The sequence below is a fragment of the Canis lupus genome, chromosome 6 (assembly GCF_011100685.1).
Source record: "Canis lupus familiaris isolate Mischka breed German Shepherd chromosome 6, alternate assembly UU_Cfam_GSD_1.0, whole genome shotgun sequence".
In the NCBI taxonomy this organism is placed as follows: Eukaryota; Metazoa; Chordata; class Mammalia; order Carnivora; family Canidae; genus Canis; species Canis lupus.
In genome coordinates this window covers 68,655,089-68,677,221 of record NC_049227.1, presented here as the reverse complement: position 1 = coordinate 68,677,221, position 22,133 = coordinate 68,655,089, and the positions used below count along the sequence as shown (strand labels likewise).

Genomic DNA, 22,133 nt, shown 5'->3' with positions numbered 1-22,133 from the left:
TTACTCTTGGGATCGAAAGTTGCAGCTTCAGTCATTGCTCCTCCATGTGTGGCTATGGACAAAGTGCTTTGAACTTCAGCTTCTTCACTTATAAAATGATAATAGTGATACTCACTCTAGCTACTCACTTGGCTGAGGTGGAGACCAAATCAAATAATACATGAGTCTTCTGTAAAATTTAAGGTGCTATATTAATATGATTCTTGTCATATTTTTAAAGTAGACACATTATTATTAGTAGTAGACACTTGCTTTAGGTTATTGGGACAACTTACAAAGAACTCTTTTATATTTGTTCCCTCAAATTTGTGGCACACACCAGAAAAATGTGATGGGCATAAATTAATCAAAATGGTAAATATAAATGTTGAGTGTATCATAAAAAACACAAATCTGTGCCCCCTAATGGCCATCTTGTGTTACTGCGTGTGTGCTCCTAATAGCTGGTCTGCTCAGACCCCGTGAGCACCAACCCTAGTCTCACTTGGGCTCCAGCAAGGTGAAGGAAACTACCATGAACCAGGAGAAACCCAGCAAACTGCACAAGTCTGCACTGGTGGGAGATAAACTGCTGGTCAAGAGAAGAGAGTGGTCCCCAGAACGGCAACAGACCACACAAAAACTCCAGTTCTCCTTAAAGAAGTTGGGAGTAAGCCGTATCTCTAGTATTGAAGAAGTACGTTCACACACTAAGGAACAGTGATGCCCCCTTGAAGGGCAGGCATCCCTGGAAACAAACACTTTGGCCATCACAGGCCAGGCTGAGACAAAGCAGCTGACAGAAATGCTACCCAGTATGTTCAAGCAACTTGGTGCAGACAGTCTGACTAGTTTTAGGAAGACCGGTTGAAGCTCTGGCCACACAATCTGTGGATGGAGAAGCACCACTTGCTACTGGAGAAGAGGATGATGATGAAGTTCCAGAACGTGGGGAGAATTTTGATGAAACTTCCAAGGATGAAGCAAACAGAATCAAGTCAACTTCGGAGGAAGATAAAACTTGGAAGAAGTTACTGGGAGCTGCTACTGTGTATTATGATGACTTTTTAAAATTCTGTTCACGGATCAGATAAAATCTAGATCTGTAATATTTTTAAGCTCAAGCCCCTTTGGACACTGCAACTCTTTGCAGTGTTTGCTTTGACACAATTTGTTCTTTGCAGCTAATTAAGCTGAAGAAGTCTGGGAATAAAGTTTGAAACAAAGTTAATAAAAGAAAAAAAATCCAAAACAAAGAAGTGTGAGACAAATCTGAGTCCTTCTACATCACCACGTCACACTAATAAGTAATAGTTTTGGATACTGCCATGGTTATGTGAACTAGAAATTGCCACATGATTCATATTTTCTATCTTATCTAAAAAGGTATCACAAGAAACATCCAAAGAGGTTCCTGAAATCTACATATATAAGAGAGTTTTTCTCAACTGCCAGCTTAAGAAAACTTACACCAGAAAAAGAAAGGAAGTTGAGAAGTTAGTCTAATGTAGCTGAGCTACAGACTTTATGAGGACTCCCCATAATGACAACTAGCCCGGCCTTTGCAGTGGACAGACCAGGGCCTGCAGCAGGATCTGAAAAGGACAGATCTTTGACTCAGTCCAGTGGATGAACCAGTTCATGTCATAGTGACTTCTCAGAAGTTGCTGTAGGAGATGGTCCAAAATCAAATGAAGCCCCCAAAAGATAAGATGAACCTTTAAAATCTATTAATCATTCCTATCTTTTCTCAAAATATTTAACATCACATTTTTGACTTTGGGTAAAATGGGATTCGTACTTCACAGAATGCTCCAAAATCCCTTCATACCTTCATTTGGAGTATTGTTTCGGTATTTGTCTATTCTCATCATTTGAACTTCTAATTCCCATGATTTCTCTGCCTGATCTAGCTTTTAACTCTCTTTCTGGTAGTACCTTCATTCAGTAAATTAGGGGTTTATTCATTAATGACAGAGACTAAAATTCAGCCTATTAAAAAAAAAAAAGATTTAAAATCCACCTGTTGCTCCATGGACTTCCTTTATTTTCCTACTAATGACACTATACAGATTTTAACTTGAAGCCTGTGTTTTATTAATGGATTTTTATCACTAAATGAATAATCACATGTCGACATTATAAAGCAGGTTTTATCAGTTTGTTAGAATTGCCCTTATTTTTAAGATACAAACTTAAGGAAATAAAATTTTCTCCCTGTGTTTTTCTTAAGAGCTGATATTTATGGTTTCTTTTAAGTGTCATGCATGATCTTCAAATGTAACAAGGCTATCATATATTCAGAGAGGATCTCTTTGAGAAATTAATTCCAGGATGATTTCATCATCTGTCAGTATAAGTATTTTCAATGGCTTTATTCTCAACTTCTAAATACTACTCAAATTCTCTTTGAAATTTCAACAGTTTAACACAGTCTTTGGATTTGTTCCTCAATATTATATGTGTGCTTGGTTAGTTAGACTATGATATAGTAGGGTAAGATCCTTGGGTTCAATGGTAGTATGACTTAGTTATTTTTTCTTTGTTTTGTGGCCATCTGTTTCTTATTGTTGTATAAAAATGACAAGAAAAAATGAAGAGATTAGATAATATCAATGGATTGGGGAAAAACCCACATTAGTGTTGTACAATTTTTTAAAGGATGTTTTTCTGAGAATGAATGTGCAGAATATTGAAAAAAGACAACACATCCATTTATGAAATGACATCCATAAAAGAGACCATACTGTGTTATTATATATATATTTTTGCTTCCATTTATGGCCACTCACATATTCTTTGAGAAGCTATTATAATTCATATTTCGCTTAGGTAATACACTTTAACCTATATGAGAATGATAACAATTCTTCCGTTGGCAGAAATTTTTTTCTAGGTGCACTGCACTAAGAGAGCAGGTAAATGGCTAAAATAGCTGCTTGCTTGCCTTTGATTAGGTGACAAGGAAAAGCTGGTCAGGGTTGATTTCTTCAACTTCCTCCTAGTATTGGCTCTGTATCATTTGTTGATGTGCATGGAAACAAATCCATCAATTTCATTGAGTCTTCATTCCATTATCCATAAAATGAAGAAATTAGGGTAGGTAATCATCAAGTTGCCTAGTACTGGCATTCTCAGATTCCATTTCCCAAGAAACCCTGCGTTTATTTGAGAAGTTTACTGTACAAGAACTAAGAAATGGCAAGTGGAAAAGAAATCCAAGCCTGAACACTACCTTTCTGTCTTTGGGAACATTGTCTTCCTCACCCAATTACAAATTCAGCTTCCCAGTGAGGAATATGAAAGATTAATGAAGAAGATATAGTAAAAGAATCCTATGCAAATTGTAGCACCTATGATTGCTGCAAAAGAAGGAATAGAATCACAGCTCCTTTATATTTTTCATTAGAATCTCAAAAATATCAGACAGCTTCAGAGACGAAGCATAAGACAAGAAGAATATAGACATTGTTTGCTAAAATTCTCATCAACATCAGATTGAGAATCCTGAGTACAAATGCAGAATTTCTGTATATCAACCAAATATTTTCCATAGGAAACCACATATTATGTGTACATATGATATAATCAAAAGTATGAAAGTATTTATTGCAAATTACTAACATATTGAATAAAGACTATCAAAGTCTTACCATATGAATCATATGCAGCTTTTCTCTTTGGAAATATCCTTATGTAATCTCCATCCACATTCATATAGGGATGAGTATGTTTGATGTGATTTGAATCAAAAAAGAAAGTTTTGAGTGCTGAAATGAAACCATGAAAATCATAAATTCTCTGAAGTTAGTTTAATCAATGTGTTGGCTTAATTGGGGACAATGTTTTATCCACCATTATTTTATTTTATCCATCATTACTGTATTTCAACATTTTTTGGCAGGTAGAATGAACATATTCTGAACATGCTTAAACATTGTATCTCGAAAATCTGATTCGAGGTTGAACTTTTTTGATTTGACTATAACACTTGGGATTTAATTTAATCATTGGATTATATAAAGGACAAAACACATATGTGCACGAGGGAGCTATAAATTATAACTACTAAGTCAAAGAAAAGCAACCACAATATCTTAGAGGATGGTAACTATAATAAAATTTACTATATGGAGAGTGATTGAATTAAATTCTCGAGTGATAATTTCCTTACCTGGGGTAGTTCACCTTTTTTACTCAAGAATATCACAGAAATGCAGGTATTCAATATATTAGTCATAATGCTTGCTACTTTAATTTTGAGTAAGTGGTAAATCATGACACAAGACAGAGATTCATGCATACTTACTGCTGCATAGCAAGATGCCACCCACACAATAAAGCATTTAAGATGTAGGCAATGATCATCAAACAATGTACTTTGCTTCCTCAGAGCAACTTTATAGGCATTTTCAATTTGATTCAAGATTCTATATATTCTAAATATGAGATTGCACGAAGCAGGAAACATCCTAGTTTGCCATGTTGATTGCTTCATACCAGAAAATCTGTCTAGAACATCTTTGGTCAAGGTAGATGCTAACAAGTCATGAGATGACTAATTCATGACAAAGGAGTGATGTACTCTGAAGCATTTAAATGCTAGATGGTTCAGGAATACAAGGTGAAGATGGTAGGAAAGAGGCAATGCTTATGTTTCAACGTTTTTACTCATCTTTCATTCATATTACTCTTGTAATGTGCATTGCCATTCATTTCTGCATTGAGGAAACAGCTGATGATTGAATTAGCAGCATTTCAAGCACTTTCTATTTTGAGAATGGCTTCTTTGGCAAATGGTATTGTTTTGAAATTGACCTTGGCTTCTTACCTATATCACTTGAATTGGTATCGAACTGAGTGGTCTTTTGGAAGTTCTGAGATATTCTTAAGGTAGTGTGTTCAGCAGCATGCATCAGTTTTGTGAGATGAGTTCTTCTATGATTCATAGATAATTTGTCCCAAGCTATAAATGTGTCCTTTTGGACAAAATTATTCACAGTTTTTATAAATTCCTGTTGAAAAAAAATAGCGTGTCTTTTAAAAACATTGGAAACTTCCATGAATCACAGATGTAAGGAAAAGTTTAAAGCTCTGTTATATTGAGTTAAATTAGCTCAACATACTTACAGTAAGAGTTGAATTAGAAAGGATGTCCTTGGCTAAATTAGTGCTATTCATGTCACCCAGTAATGGGGATGACTCAGCTAATATTTCTATGTATGTAATTATATCCACCGGCGAAAGATCTTTCACGGAATTTCTATAGACTTCTTGTAGCAAAGCCACAGGTTCTTTTATGTGTCTCATCTGTACACAAATGAGCCCAGAAAAAAAGAAACCAATTTAGAGTACTACTGGATCTTTTCAGGAATAAAGGTTGTATGCTAAATTTATTCTAAGCTTGGTTTCGTGTGCTATGTATTAATAAATTATCAGATTATACCTAAACCATGTCATGTAGCACTGAAACTTGGAATTATTTACAAAAGCTTAGCAAATAAAAAGCATAGAAGTTACTTTAGAAAAGAAACAACACGTTTGCATTAATAACTTTTAAAAATTAGCTTTTAAGAGTTATAAGATACTATAACTTTTTTTGAATTAGATTTTACTCAACCAGAGAAAATTCTTTACAATGTGACATATTGGTAATTTGCTTTTAGCTGACTGTTAGTCATGTTGAGGGTCACATTTCCAATCACATGATGATAATTTTATGAACATCCTACTTTATTTATTCTTTAAAATATTTCCTTTGAAGTACAAAATCTAGTTGCATTCATTATGTTTTCTTAGAATGTGGGAATGGGCCTGGGGTCAAAGTGTGTTTTTACTATTTTATTCATTAATTTTCATTATATGTTGAAAACAAAATTTCCAGTATACTAAATAGTGAAAAAGTAATATATGTTAAATATCTCAGTCTTCTTCAACACTTTGGGGATTTTCAAATTAATCATTTTTGTGACTCAAACAAACTACTTAAATCTCTATATGTTTTAATTGTACATGACGATCAGCTGGTTGTAATTCTACTTAAAATGTGACCTAGGAAGGATTTTAATGGAAACCAATATGTCAAAATATAATAAATTCTTTTTTTAAAAAGACTTTATTTATTTATTCATGAGAGACACAGAGGGAGAGGCAGAAACATAGGCAGAGGGAGAATCAGGCTCCCTGCCAGGAGCTCAATGTGGGACTTGATCCCAGACCCTGGAATCACAACCTAAGCTGAAGGCAGATGCTCAATCACTGAGCCACCCAGGAGCCCCCAATAAATTCTTAATCTAACTTACTTTTGTTAGCGTTCTATCAATATTTGCAGCAATACAGGCATTATCCAGATGGCAGTCTGCACTCACATTTTCTGTAGAAAAAGAAAATAGATTATATAGTAAGTTTTTAAAAATATTTTTTCCTAAGATGATTATATTGATTCCAATAATTTTACTCCCTTATTTAAATATTAAAAACATATTTTTAACATTTGAGTTTTATTTTATTTTTTATTTGTTAACATTTATTTATTTATTTTCATTTTATTCATTTATTTTTCCTTATTTATTTTTATTTGTTATTTATTTTTATTCATTAAAATACACAATATTTTATGGAAAAAGGAAGACCGTAGTTACTCCAAGGAATAAAGTATGTTAACTACATAAAACATATGGTCAAACTCTTCCATTAAATAAAACAGTAACTTTCCTTAAATCATTTTATAGACAATAAAAGAATACTGGCACATTTTTCAGAAGATGTAGTCCTTTGTATACTTGACTGCAGTGTAGTATTATATTTTATATAGTTCTTCAATTATACATAAAATTTAATCATGTAACTTACCTTGGCAGTAAGTGCCATCATTAGGTATGAACTGTGATTTTCCCGTGGATGTCTTATAACCTTCCCTGCAGGAGCAATTATACCCACCATCCACATTTTCACACACTGCATGGTCACCACAGGCAGCGGATTCGCTGCACTCATCTATATCTGGAAATATTTGAAAATTTTAATTTTTTATTTATTATTTATACAACCGCTACCTTGCTGATACAGTATGATGTATGGTTAGTGATTTCATATCAAATATTACAAGAACAAGGAAAATCCCATAATTTGGAAAATGACAGAAAAAAACTTAGCTGCATATATTTCTCCAAACCCTGATTTGGCCAATCCATTCGGAAAGTGTGCTAAAAAATGTCATTTATGGACCAAACTTTTGAATTAATCTTCTGAGTAGAATGACTCATCCACAAAGTCATTAGGATAATTTCCATAATTGGCAATTTAACATTTAGTCCTAATTTAATAAAGGCTCAATTTTAAAAATACATCTAAAATTCTGTTTTTTACTATGAAACTAAATCAATTGTAACAACCCAGTTTAATCTGGAGTATAAAAAGTGTTGCCCACGTTCTTTACAAAGCATCATTTTTGCATGTAAGTTAGCCTAAAAATTAGCAGAATGTGTGATTCAACTCCCTTAAAATTTTACCACAACTTATTACTTTTATCTAGGTTATATTTTACCATGATTCTGAATGCAAAGTCATCATAGATAAAGTAGCAAATTGTATAGAATTAAGTCTTAGATTTTTAGTAGCTATATATCAAAGTCACAATAAAAGTGTTAGGTTTTAAGCTCACATAATTTATATTCTTAATTTAAAATTTTACATACTGCAGTGAAATATGTCTTAAAGTTATAAATATAGTATAAATACTCTGCCAGTAGGCAGTGTTCCAATAGGGAATGATTCCAAGGAACGGAAGAGTCCAGATCATTACCCTCAACTAATGCAAAGATTTTTGTGTTCCCAGCCTGGCTCTGACATCTTAGAGATACTCTGTGTTATATTAATGAATAAACCTGTAATGTTAAGTATAAAATTTGATTTTTTTAAAAAACTAATAGAGTGCCACAATAGTGTTTGCCATAGAAAAGGTGGAGTAATCAAAGTCCAACTTAAGATGTCTAGCCAGTTATTTTAAAAGTAATTGATCCTAATTTCTCACTTCAAAAATTCAACGAAGGCACAGAATGATAATAAAACTCAAACTACTAAAAACTGGAACTGACAGTAAGCCTCTTGGTAGTTCTTGAAGAAATTTCCATTAGCTAGAAAGGCAATGGTACTAGATTTAAGAAAACAATTCATAGCCTGAAAAAAGAGTAGAAAACTCCTTGTCCTTCAGCTAAGCTTATATATTCATAATCTGTACTCCCCAGAAATCCAAGAACACTACTTTTAAAGAAACAGGAACACTATCCTAGCACCCTCATCCTCTTCCTCTCATTTCTATAAATGTGTGTTTAGAGACTGCCACCACACACACAGACACACACACACACACACACAGAAAATAAAGTAAGGGGGACGAGCAACAGCAGGTTGACTCTTAAGACACAGTGAATCATCAAGGAAAGCATTTCTGGTTAGGTTAAAAAAAAAAGAAGCCAAGTGGAAGTGCAGACTCAGGCTATTATCTTTCATGAAATCCATGAAGTGATTAAAAATTATGTAAGAAAACAAAAGGACTAGTCCTCTCTGGAGCAGAACCAAAGAAGTACCATGTATTATACACCCAAATGGGGATAAAATCCCAATGAAGATGTGAAGAGACTCATGTGATATCAAATAGAATAATTTATTTCGTGAATAAAAAACTTATGTTTTCTGAATGTCATTTCATATTTTCAGATGTCTTTTATGGCTAATAAGAAATTAGGTGTTGATTTCTCTCAAAATTAAAATTATTTAGGGGCACCTGGGTGGCTCAGTGGTTGAGCATCTACCTTCGGTTCAGGGCATGATCCTGGGGTCTTGGGATCAAGTCCCCAACTGGGCTCCCTGCAGGGAGCCTGCTTCTCCCTCTGCCTGTGTCTCTGCCTCTCTCTCTCTGTGTCTCTCATGAATAAATAAATAAAATCCTCAAAAAATAAATAAAATTATTTAAAGCTGTAAATTTTCTTGGGAACTTTGTCCCAAACTCATCTCTAAGCAACAAATCTTGGGAAACTCAATTTCCATTCTCTCTCTCGTATTTTGGACACAGGGGTATATAATCTTGGTGCTTATAACTGACTATGTTTCAGTTTTCCCTGTGCATCCTCCACATCTGTGGTGGGTTTGTTGGGTTTCTGCTCTAGTTTAGACCTTCCTACCACCACTCACTTAGCTAGTTATAATCCCAGGTTGTCAGCCTTGGACTGAGTAGGGTTTTTCAACTCTAAATTCACCAAGTGACAAAATGGTGATCTGGTAATTTGTAAGAAAAAACAAGGAGGTAGTCTCCTGGGAGACCAGCATTCAAGATTGGGATTATGCAAATTTTTATATCCTGACTCCAAATGTTATACAAGAATATTAACTATCTACCAAAGTAGTGGTTTTCAAATCTTAATCATGCATCCCATCAACGAAATGGTTTCCAAATTGTTTTGGACTTGTCTTGCTTATACTTTTTTGATTTTATAATTTTTTACCCAAATGTGGAAGTGAGGTTTGCTGAATTTGATATCCTTCTCACTCTGTGCCTCAGTAGCACAGTTTATTGAATCTAACCTGCTAATGGAGTGTCTAACTATCACAGAGTGCCAGAGTAGTCAAAAAGCCTCTACTGTTGTTATCACTCTCTGCCCCTTGCTACCTAATAATATAGAGAGAATAATAAAATATTGAAAGAGTATGCCATGCCCAAGTGGGATGTGGGTGGTTTACCAAAATGAACATGACTGCTATTTGGCAGCAAGATCCACACCCACTTCTCTTGCAGGGTCTCATTAGCTGAGATCTAATAAAAACATGATGTATCCTTCCTATTATAAGTAAAGGCCCTGTTGAAGATTTTAATTCAAATCCTAGCTTTCATACTCATTAGCCTTGTGACTTCAGGTAAAGCTATAAAAAATACCTTTTACCTCAAGAGAGTTCTTTTTTGTAATAATGAGGAAATGTATGTGAAGGTGTTTTGAAGTCGTGCCCAAGATCTAACAGATCCAGTGATTCTATTTACATTGTGTGTTTTCTTAATAGCAGGAGCACTGTGAATATGTAGGGTTGGAGAAAACAGATTGATAATGAGTGTCTCATTAGATTGCCATGTCTTAGTACTCCCCAGAGATGTAAAAGAGGAAAAGATCCCCCCCTCATCTTAATAAAAGTTAAATTGCTATTATGTAATTATTTCAGTCAGGCTAGAATTGACATACCATATTTAATAACTGAGCCACTTTTTCTGCCACCAACCTAACACTCGGCTTAATGCTAATAACTTGATTTTGCCAAATGTGAGCACATCATAATAATCATTTGCTTGTTTTGCACATCAAAAAATTCACTTGCTACTTTTTCATTAGTAAGGCTGTGCTTGTTTTTCATGTCTACAATGAGTCAAGCCGGCAGTATTTTATCATAATCTTCTTTCAAAACATGATCCTATGATTGTTTTGATTTTTATCATTTTCATCAATAACTGAATTGTCTAATGTTTAACTCACAGACTGCGAAAAAAAGATAACACGTTCAATTACTGAAAGTAATTTGCAAAGACAAAATTGAATGTTAATATTATTCAAAGCCAGAAAAAAAAAGTGAAATTATCAGCATACCCAAGGCAATAGGACATACAAAATTAGAAGCAGTAAACACATGATAAATGTGAAGGAGTTCTTGAGTTGCACTCATATGGCCTTGGGAGAATTCACTTTCTTATTGGATGCTTTGGTTTTCCCATTTGTGAAATGCGAGTCTGGAACCAGGTGTCTGGGCGTTAGGGATCTGAAATTCTGTTTTACTGTAATTCCAAGAGAAAATAAATGTGCAGGATGCTAAATTTCCCTCAAAGCCTTCAACAACAAAATTTCCTTATCTGTGGACAGTAGTATTTGAATATAGACTAAAGGTAAAGAATTTTGCTTGCGTCATTTCTTGCCCTGAACTGGAGTTTTTCATTATCTATTTATAGAGGTTCTTAATGACTAATTACCAGACATGTCAAATTTAAGGATAAGCTAAACTTTCAAGTCAGAGGTGATACAGTACAAGGTGATAAACTATCGTAAAAGGAAACAGAATTATAGTTCTCTGTTCAAAATCCCTGAAGACTACCATAGTGCACAATGAAAATTACTATAGGACTAGAGAAGAGAAAAAAAAGATATAGCTGTTCTGCTTCTCAAAAAAAGCTTAATCCTTAAGGACAACAAAATTGGTGAGAAATAACAATTTTCCAGAGAATGAGTTCTTCAGTGAATAATCCATCAAACAAAATAGGTAGAAGCTGAAGGACTCAATATTGGGTGCTGGGTTTTATTATAGTTCTTATGTTTACTGATTACGTAAAATAGCTAAAAAGGGAGTTAGCCAAAATTTAGGGTCCATTCCACAATATCTCAATAATTAATGAGTATTGGGAGAAAGAGTCTGAAATTACAAATATGTTATACCTCCATAAAACGTTGGCATTCAATCATCTGTGTGTGTGTGTGTGTGTATTTTCTCTGTGTCTGTGATTCAATTTTTTTCTAATACAGGAATTCTCAACTTGTAGGGAACACAAACAGAGAAGCATAGCCTTTTGTGAATTGAGGCATACTAAAAGTAAATATGATCAGATGAAAAGACAGATGTCTTCCAGAGACAAGAAGGATGGAGAGCATAGTTAAAATTGTATTAATTTCCAGTAATTAAGCTGTTGTAAGTTCTATTTCTTCACTAACTGCAACATTTCCAATAAAGTTTACAGAGCTCTATAATTAGAACTACTACTACCGGTAAAATAGACAAATGCGTAACATTCTAAGAAGACCAGCAACAAGAGAATGAGCTTGAGAACAGATAGTGAGGTACTCCAAGTTTTCTGGGCAGAGCTTTGTAGATTATTTCTTGAATATACAGTAAAGCTATGTTCCAATAAAATTTTTTTTTGTTGCAAACACTAAAGATAAAATTATTGTTCAGCAAAAATAGTCCTATTTTCTCATATTTTAAATTGTTTATGCCCTTGCAAAAACATGATCCATTGCACTTGCATGATTCAAAACAATGAGTAAGATTTAGATGGCCACCCACTTCCGCCTTCCCTTGGCCTTCCAGATACAAGGCCGTGATTCTAATCCTCCTCCCTTTATCCTAAACATGTGACTCTGGAGTAGCCTGCACATCCCTTGCTATCTAATGAGGAGAATAAATTAAGTTTTTGTTTATATAGCAGAGTAACTGTTATGAACCATAGGCACGTGAGACAAGGTAAGTTCTTTGATACAGACAATTCACTGATAAAGTTTCTTTGAACACTGTCTCCTAACTTATCATGTATTAATAATAACATTATTAGACTTCTCCTCAGCTTACTGATGAGAATCTCAGTAGGGAACTAATCAAAGGCTTCAGTGTGATCTAGATTAACTTGGATATCTCTCTTTTATCTAACTATGTAAAGTAGAAGCAGCACATTACCCTTGTCCATGTTGCATATAAAGTCTTGAGTTCTAGTCTAGCATTTTCTTCTGGTCATATGGCTTCACTCTCAGGCCTCAGTTTATGTATTAATTTTGCTGATTAGTATCGGCCATAATTAATTAAGCTAGTTGTGGGTAAGTTGGACACTTTTGTATAAACCATGATTAAGATGATGTATAACTTACTTTCGAAGCTTAAGCCTTTGGCTTCAGAGAATTTGCCTCTGAAAATAGTTCATCTTTTTGAATTTCCTAAGAAGTCTTTTTTTCTCAGACTGTAATCTGAATTCTATAGTCTGGTATATCAAATGCATGACCAAATTACAACAGAAGGACATTTAAAAACTTCTAGATACTCTCTTCCAATTCAGAATAATATTTCACATAGGGATTTAATTAAAATTATTATCATTTCAGAGGACATTTTAGTGAACTGGAAATGATTTTCTAAATAGTACTCTAATGTTCAGAAAAACTTAATGCAGATCTTAAGTGTCACTACCTTCAGCAGACAATACTAAATGCACTAGAACAATTCTTTTATAACAAATGCCTTTCTGAACATTTTCTGAGAAAATGTGGAGCCCATCTTGGAGTGCATATTTATGAAAGCAGCAGTATCAGTATCTTGTCATGCAAATGATAATTTTCTTGAGTCAACAAATTAAAGTGTAAATATTTATTCTGTTGTTGGTTGCCATGCATATGCCATCTCATAACTTTGATGATTTTTTCTTGTGAACTGCTTGATTTTCTCCCCCCAAATATTTTCCTTGCGCCCTTAGATAAATATTCCATAGTAACTGATTTTACAGCGTTAGAGAACTAAAGGCATGAATGAAGTTTCTAAAAATACTGCACAAGTAGGGTACACTCAATGACAGGTAGAATTTGGTTCACATAGGCTTTAATCTCTGGCAGTAATAAGCAGTAAGAGATAGTCATGGTTAGATTCCATGTAGGAATAATGATAACATACATTGTTTTTATTTTAAGGATTGTCTTTGTAATGAATTTGTGGGTTTTGCTACAAAACTTTCTCCTATTTATGGTGGGCTTGTGCTAATTATTAGTGGTGATATTGGTTGTGCTATTGTGTTAAATTTTGGAGGGTCCTTTTGGGGTTGATAGTTTTTAAAATTTATTTAGGGGGAATGCTTGTAGTTTTTGGTTATATTACTGCTATGGTGGCTGAACAGTATCCTGAGGTTTGAGTTTCTAATAAAGATGTGCTGGCTGCATTTATTACTGGTTTATTATCTGAATTGTTGGCTGCTCGTTATGTTTTAAAGGATGCTGAGGTTGAAGTGGTGCTTAAATTTAATGGAATAGGTGATTAATTAATTTATGATATGGATATTTGGGGTTTTTCAGTGAAGAGGCTATGGGAATTTTGGCGTTGTATAGTTATGGGACTTGGTTAGTGATTGTTACTGGTTGATCATTACTAACCGGTGTCTTGGTAATTATGGAGGTTACTCGTGGTAATTAAGTATTAGTAGGCTAAGGGCTATGGTAATTATAAAATAGAGAAAATACAATTTAACTAGACCTTTTTGTTTGAGATTAGAAGATTATATTAGATTAGAAGATTCTATTTGAAAATGGGAGATTGATTTGGGTAATACATTTTCTAGTCAGATTATGTCTAGGAAGTATTGATGCTGATTTTTGGCTTATTAATAGATTTATTGTTGGTGTGAGGTGGTGTATAATGGTAGGGTAGTAACCTAGTAGGTTGGAGAATTTAAAGAAGCTTGATGGATAGTTGAACTTGAGGCCTGTATTGTGAGGTTTAATTCTAGTGGCAGAATGAAACCTAGAATAGTCACTGCAAGGGCTGTGTACGTGTATGTGTATGTGTACGTGTGTATAAATTTGTATGTCCTGTAACCATTGACTGAATTATACTTTATGGTTATGTGATGCTGGTATATGATATTAATTAAGTCCAGCTACAAGTTATTTGACTGCGTCGAGACCTTTATGGTCATAGCTGAGTGATATCTGTCCCCCCCACTAAAACTTAAAAGATACCAAATGCATGACACCACAGTTATGTATGATCATGGGCTGATTGGACATCGAGATGTTCCATTTGAGAGGGTTGAAGGATAGGAGTAAAGAATTATATGGTCCTGAAGTAAGAACCATATGCCAGGTATAGTTTCAGGCTAGAAACCCCCATGTAGTATGGGCCTGGAGTGAGAAGAGGGATACTTTGTGCAAGGATTGATGGTTTCTTGAGGCTTATTGATTAAGCCCTTCTGGACTGGGTGAGGAGCATGATTCATTTTATTTTGGAATGGATAAGCGTTTGAATGTATGTCCTTATGTAATATTAATAATAGCATGTACATGCTTATATGCATGGGGCAAACCATTAATGCATGACAAAAATTGAAAAAAAATTCTATATTGGTTGAATAGGTAGTTACGGTTAAATATTTTAGACATACATGGCACAGTAGAATTGTAGCAATATACAAATTGGGAAAGTTGTTGGGTGGGATTTGTCTATCAGGGAATAGTTTAAAAAAGAATTTCAGCTTTGGGTGCTGATGGTGGAGCTGATGCTTCTTCTTTGAGTCTTAGGGAGAGTGATTAGGGAGAGTGATTATTCTCTATCTTTGGTTTACAAAACCAAAATAATAATTATACAATGAACACTCTTCATTTAATAAGGTTATTTTCAATAATACTAATGATTGGTATTAGAATTAGGAGGATTGTGAAGTACAGGATTGATGCTATTTGACCGATAATAATAAAGGGGTGTTCTACTGGTTGTTCTCCGATTCATGTTAGTGTGAGTAAATCTGGTGTTAATAGTCAGAATAGACATTGACTGAGTAGTCGAAATATTACTCCGCACTGTTCGGATGTGTGGAGTAAGGGGATAATTGCTAGGGTTAAAATGGAGGATACTAGAGCAAGTACTCCTCCTAGTTTCTTAAGGATGGATCATAGGATAGCGTAGGCAAATAGGAAATATCACTCAGGTTTTATGTGTGGTGGGGGGTTAACTGGGTTTGCAGGGATGTAGTTATCTGATTCTCCCAGTAGGTCAGGTTTAAATAGGACTAGTGATATTAATGTTAGAATGAGGAATAAGGCTCCTAGGATATCTTTAATTGTGAAATGGAATTTTGTCTGAATCAGATGAAATCCCTGAAGGATCCTGATTCGTGTAAGAATAATAGATGTACTATAGCCAGGGCTGCGATAATGAATGGGAGGATAAAATGGAATGTGAAGAATCATGTTTGGATTGCTTTATCAACTGGGAAACCACCTCGGATTCATTCTACCAGGTTAGTTCTGATTTAAGGGATGGCTGAAAGTAAATTTGTGATAACAGTTGCTCCTTATAAAGATATTTGTCCTCATGGGAGGACGTAACCTATGAATGCCGTGGCCATGGTCACAGATAGAAGAATAATTCCAATGTTTCATGTTTCTATGAATACATAGGAGCTGTAATATAATCCTCATCCCATAGGCTTGAATAAACAAATAAATAATATGGAGGCTCCATTTGCATGTATATATCAGATAATTCAGCTGTAGTTTACATCTCAGCAGATACGGGTAACTGATGAGAAGGCTGTTGCTGTATCTGATGTGAAGTGAATGACTAGGAATAGTCCTGTTAGAATTTGTAGGATTATACAAATCTAAGTTAGGCAGCCAAACTTACCTATGCAGATGGTTCCATCATTAGTGATGAACCTGTCCTGGTGACTGCTGGATCTGAAGCCAGGTGCACACATACAGTAGTAACTTCCCTCCGTGTTAGTGCAGTTGGCATTTTCACCACAGGGCTGGGTCAAATTTCCACACTCATTGTCATCTGTGGACATGTCCATTTAAAACACTATTTTTATATGATTGAAATTCAATATTTTCCACCAATGTTTGGGGACTGTGACTGTTAAACAGTTTAAATCAAGGCAAAGTCAATTTTTAGGAAGAGTTAACAGCACAATTGTACATTCCACAGTTGTCTGAATTTTATTATAATGTGACACTTTCTTTGTAGTTGCAAAGCAAAATAGAATCTCTTACTTCTGAAACACTGAACATAATTATTGAAACTGTATTGGAACATGTTCCAAGTTGTATATGTAATTTAATTATAATAATGTCAATGCATATATATACTCATTTGTAAATTTATAATCCTTTCTATAATTAGTTAAAAGCATACTGTAAGTTAAAAAAAATCAGAGATTACAAATTGACATGCTCTAATCATGTACCATTTATTTTTTTTCTTATTCCCTAGAAGGATTTTACATTACCGGTCTACATCTCTTTACTTATTAATGCATTTATTCATTAAATACCATGTACATTTTATCATCCTATGAAGAGTACACAAATAAAAAAATTATATCATGGTCCATCGTCCTTACCTTATAGTCTTGTAATATAGTTTATCAGAAAATATATAGATTCATAAGCCTTTGTGAAAATTAGAAAGCAAATTTATATTACCTATCAAGTCAATAAAACAGAAGATAAGTGCCTTTCAGAAGTGACCATAATGGGCTGGAGGAGAAAGAGAATATTTTCAGGTGACATTAAGTCTTTTGGGTCGAATTATGTCTCACAAAAAGATGTTCAAGTCCTAACCTTGTGTCTTGTGAGCATGGCTTTAGAAATGGGAGCTTTGCAGATGTAATTAAGCTAAGATGATGTCACACCGAATTAGGTGGGCCCTAATCCAGTGACTGGTATCCTTATAATAAATATATGGGAAATTTGGACATGAAGACGCAGAAGAAAAAGCTATGTGGGGACAAAGGAAGAGCTTGAAGAGATGCAGCTGCAAGTCACAGGATGTCAAGAATAGAACAGTGGGCAACCACTAGAAGCTAGAAACTCTGGGGTTCCCTAGAATCTTTGGAGGGAACATGCCCCTTCCAACAGACTTGATTTCAGACTTCTAGCCCCCAGAGCTGGAGAGGCTGTGTTTGTGTTGTTTGGAGCCTCCTAGTTTGTGCTAGTCTGTCAAGGCAGCCGTCTGAAACAGACCCCAACTGGCCAATCCAGGGTAGGCTAAGTATTGGTTAGGGAGCAGACAGGTCCCTAAAAGGAAGACAGAATGTTGGGCAAAGATGAAGCATAAGGCAACTGAAATATTTCTGAAGGTAGAGGGGAGCAAATGAGGAGTACAGAGAGAAATCACAGGGGAATCATTGCAAAAACAAGTTTGATAAATATTTTTAATTTTTATCCTCCATTATTATCAAACCAAGTTTAATTTCTCTTTCAGAATAAGCTGTGTAACATTTAATTTGTACACAGGCTATTGCAGATATGTAGTGATAACTGAGCGTTGGGGATTTTTCCAAATGCTTTATAAATATGAAATCACTGAATCCTTACCTAAGCTCTAGGAAGTAGGTACCATTGTGACCCCCTCTAATTGCTGAAGAAAATAAGGAATAGAGAGAAAAAGTAACTTGCCAACATCACACAGCTATTTAGTTGCAGAGCCAGGTAGTTTGGTTCCAAAGCCTTTTTTTTTTTTTTTTAACTGTTGCATCCTGCTGCTTCTGTGAGAATTATTTTAAAGTGCCAAAAATGTATAATAAGGATTTATCAAATGAATTATGGTCTATTTTGAGAGATCGAAAGACACTGAGGTAGTGATTTCAGAAGGAAAGTGGAAACTTTATATTTGCATTCTATTTTTTTTTTAAGATTTTATTTATTTATTTGAGAGCGTGGCAGAGAGAGCACTAGCAGGGGGAGGGGCTGAGGGACAGGGACAACTAGGCTCCCCACAAGCAGGGCTTGATCCCAGGATCTTGAGATCATGACCTGAGCCTAAGTCAGATGCTTAACCCCTCAGGTACCCCTGCATTCTATTTTTGACTCAAATTTATTTCCACTTACTGATTTTCAAACACTAAGGATATATGTATAGACATTATTGTATGGTAGACACCTGGAGGTGCATTCCTCTCTTTTTTTTCAAAAATGACTACTATGGACAGGTCAGGTAAGATTCGCAAGTACTATCCTTTCAAGATATTCAACCTATATAGTTCTATTTCATACTCTTATTTTAATATTTATATGCTTTATCATTTGACTTATTATAGTAATTATAATAGGCTAAGTGTTATCAATGTATCCAAACATGTAACAGCGCAGTACAATAAAAAGATAATTTACTGTTCTAGTCAGAGACCAAGGTGAGGGTTCTGGTCATTCTTTCACAATGGTTCAAGGACACAAGCACAACTGTTCCATCTAATGGCTCCACCACCCCATAGGGCTTCTCTGTATCGGTCCAGGTAGGGAGTTGAGAGCATAAAAGAGTCATCCATTACTTTGGTCCACATTCTGTTCACTGGAAGTCATTTAAATGGCCACACCTGACTGCAAGGAAGGCTGGTAGTCTTAAGGCAGGAAGAAGAAGGAGGTAGGCCAGGACAAATAAAGAAAAGATTCTGAATAGTCAGAACTCTCTGCCATATTTATTCTTTCATAAATACAATGACATTTGAATAATGAAACCAGACATATATGAATACCAAAAAAAATTACCAAATATTAATAGTAAACTTACATAAATTAATTGACTGGAACACAAAAGGGAAGATAACATTATATTTTTGATGTTATTGTAATTTCCTTAATAAATATCATTTAAATTAGGGATATCCATTGGGTTAATAGCTTTTACTCTTCCATTGGCCAATCATTTCCCTTGATTTGTTTTGATATTTTGACATTGCATCTCTGTTGGAGGATAAAAGAAGAACCACAGCCCTGCCTTTGCCCTTCAGAATCTAGGCACCTTGACAAAAGAATGGGGAGGGGGGTGTAAGCAGAGGACAGGGAAGTGTGTATGTGGTGAAAGAAGACTGCAAGGGTGAATAATGGCCTCATTCTTTTTACTAGAGCTGGAAAAGAGGTCAGAAGAGACTTAAAAGTTGAGGTTTTCATGGATTACATTTTCATATAATTCTGTTTGGACATAATTTTACATATTATGGAACTCTTAAAAGATGTTATGGCACGAGAAGGAAATAATGTAATTAATGTCATTTCACCTCCCACCTGACTGCAAGGTAGCTTCCTACCCTGTAGCTTCCAGGGGAGCACATTTTAAGATGCGGCTGTCTGATTGATATGATGACTCCCATTCACTGAAGGCTCCCAATGAACCAGGCACCATACTAAGCACTTCATATACATTATCTGACACTCATTTTTAATCCTCATATAAACCTACCTATACAGACATCATTTCTATTTGTATAAATAACACAGAAATATAGAAAGTTGGATTACCTTGCCCAAAGGCACTCAACAAATAAGTGGCAAAGTCTGACTCAGGCCTGGAGCATTCTGAATGTCAAAGTGATCTCATTTTTCTTAAATACTGCATTATAAGAGTTCATAGTAGTAATAACTACCATTTATTGAGTGTTTATTATGTGCTAGTCACCGTGATAGAAAGATTACTGAAAATGGAAAATACGTTGTGACTACCTCAGATAATTGTCAAGAAGACTAAAGAAATTGATGTTCAGATAATTCTTAAAGTGGTACCTAGCATGTAGTAAGCCCTATATACGAGCTGCTAATCTCATTATTTTAAAAATATTACTATTGCTATTTAAATTTCTAGGATTCTTGTCCTATTACACTTTGGTTAAAATTCTTAAGGCTACTTGGCCATTAGCATGTAATGTTATCCCCTTTCTATGTGGAAAGGAACTTCAGGAGTCTGGGAGCTAGTTTAAATCACTTATCCTGACATATATATGATAATAAAGATACTCGTAAAGACTCTATAACATAGTATCTTAAAATTAGTTTTCCCATAATTCAAATTTAAAATTCCAGTAATTTAATGCTGCTCAGTATAATTCTTCAGAAGAATGCTGTAAAGAAAGAAAATAAAAATCATCTGTAATGCCATTACACAAAGGTAACCACTCATCCTCTGAGCCACTTCCATTTTAATGATTCAGATGTAAAATATCTACTTTGGCATAATGACTTTATGCAGGACCATCACATTAACATATTTTCCCTAAGAATTCCATGTTATTTGAGTTAGCCAAAATATCAATAAAATGGTGTTATTTCATTTTATGATGTGGAAAAATACCATTTAGTTTACCAAAGATCTCTGTAAACAGACTTTCAAATATTTGAGACTTGGCCTTGAGTGTTAACCGTGAGGTCCCAAACTCAACAAGTATAAGATCTTCACTACTAGCAGGATGTCCTACAATTCAGACCTATTTCATGGTAAGACTGGTAGGACTGTGCTATACTCCCTTCCTGGGCCTAAGGAAGGCCTGTCCCTAAAACAAAGCAAGCCAGAAGCACTCAGTGTGTCTTTTGCTCTGAGCACACACCCAAATGTCTACTATGGGCACACTAACATTTCAGTTGCTTGGAAAAATCAGTTCAAGAGAAAAACCAATCAGCCTGTGAGAAGTAAGAACATTTTTGTTTTCCAGTATCAAGAGCACAGCTACATCAGGCCTTGCACCTAAGATTTTTGTTGTGTTTTTGCGCCAGGCCTTTTCCCCTTACCTTAACAGGCACCTCTCTGAGGGGTTTGATTTTGAATCCCTTGTTCACTGAAAGCTCTAATCTGCAACATAAAACCTGATTTATTCTTAGATAAATAGGGCAGAACAGGAAGAGACGAGTTTTGAACTCCCCTGAGGAGCCAACAACTTGGAGACATATAAGAACAAAGCTCTCAAAAGCTCCAATGGGCCAGGTGGGAGACTCCATCAGGTGTCAGATAACAGAAGGTGGCATTGCTTGTGATACTGGGCAGTACACAGCTGACCTAATGGGTTATATGTTTCAAAAATTTCAAAAAGCATATTTGTTACTTATATTTAAAGATTTATATATTTGCCAGAGAGAGAGGGAGAGAGCAAGCACAAGCAGGAGGAAGGGCAGAGGGAGAGGGAAAAGCCGACTTCCCGCTAAGCAGGGAACCTGATGGCGGGGCTCAATCCCAGGACCTTGGGATTGGGACCTGAGCTGAAAGCAGATGACTAACCCATTGAGCCACCCAGCTGCCCCTCAAAAAGTATATTTAAAACACTTTGTTCATGCTTAGCCATTGGCTAGACATATGCCAACCCTCAGCAAAAGCATATGAAGGCTGGAAGAATTGAGGAAAATCACTGAAAGTCTGATAATAAAGTAAGATCAATTTTGAATAGCTTTAGTGTGCTAAGGAGTTGAAACTTTATTAAGAGGTAATACTTCATTAACGTGTGTGTATTTATTAATTTATTCTGTGTACAGAGATGAGTTCTACAACTCTAATGACAGTATGTACATATATACTCAGAGCGAGCATGTACGTTTATGTACGCATACACAAAACTAGTTTATTAAAATTAACTGCGAGTAGCTCACAAATTGAACACAATCATCTAAATCGAGTAAAAGAAAAATATTTCCTAACCCTGGGTTTGATTTAATCATTTAGTTACTCAAATATTTATGGAGTTTCCTAGTCCCCAAATGTGAATATGGTCTACACTGGGAAATAAGTAAAAATTAATCAAAAAGTCAGGATATGTGCCCTGCTGTCAGAGTTCACATTCTAAAGCAAGTTAACACAGGAGCATATAATTGAGTTCTTATTAAAATAAAAGTTTCAATTTT

The 22,133-nt window shown here is 35.0% G+C and overlaps 1 protein-coding gene and 1 pseudogene across 1 annotated transcript in view; both read right to left on the bottom strand.

Annotated features, from left to right (window-relative positions):
* Positions 1-22,133, bottom strand: part of ADGRL4 (adhesion G protein-coupled receptor L4) — a 109,744-nt gene that overhangs the window by 35,187 nt on the left and 52,424 nt on the right. Inside the window, exons 3-8 of the mRNA XM_038541579.1 lie at positions 16,159-16,311; positions 6,832-6,981; positions 6,282-6,352; positions 5,110-5,289; positions 4,811-4,994; positions 3,633-3,749 (exon numbers count right to left, since the gene is read on the bottom strand). Coding sequence (XP_038397507.1) covers positions 3,633-3,749; positions 4,811-4,994; positions 5,110-5,289; positions 6,282-6,352; positions 6,832-6,981; positions 16,159-16,311 — 855 coding nt within the window. The remainder of the gene's footprint in view (positions 1-3,632; positions 3,750-4,810; positions 4,995-5,109; positions 5,290-6,281; positions 6,353-6,831; positions 6,982-16,158; positions 16,312-22,133) is intronic.
* Positions 14,301-16,167, bottom strand: LOC552892 (nuclear pseudogene of mitochondrial cytb, tRNA-thr, tRNA-pro, D-loop; annotated as a pseudogene).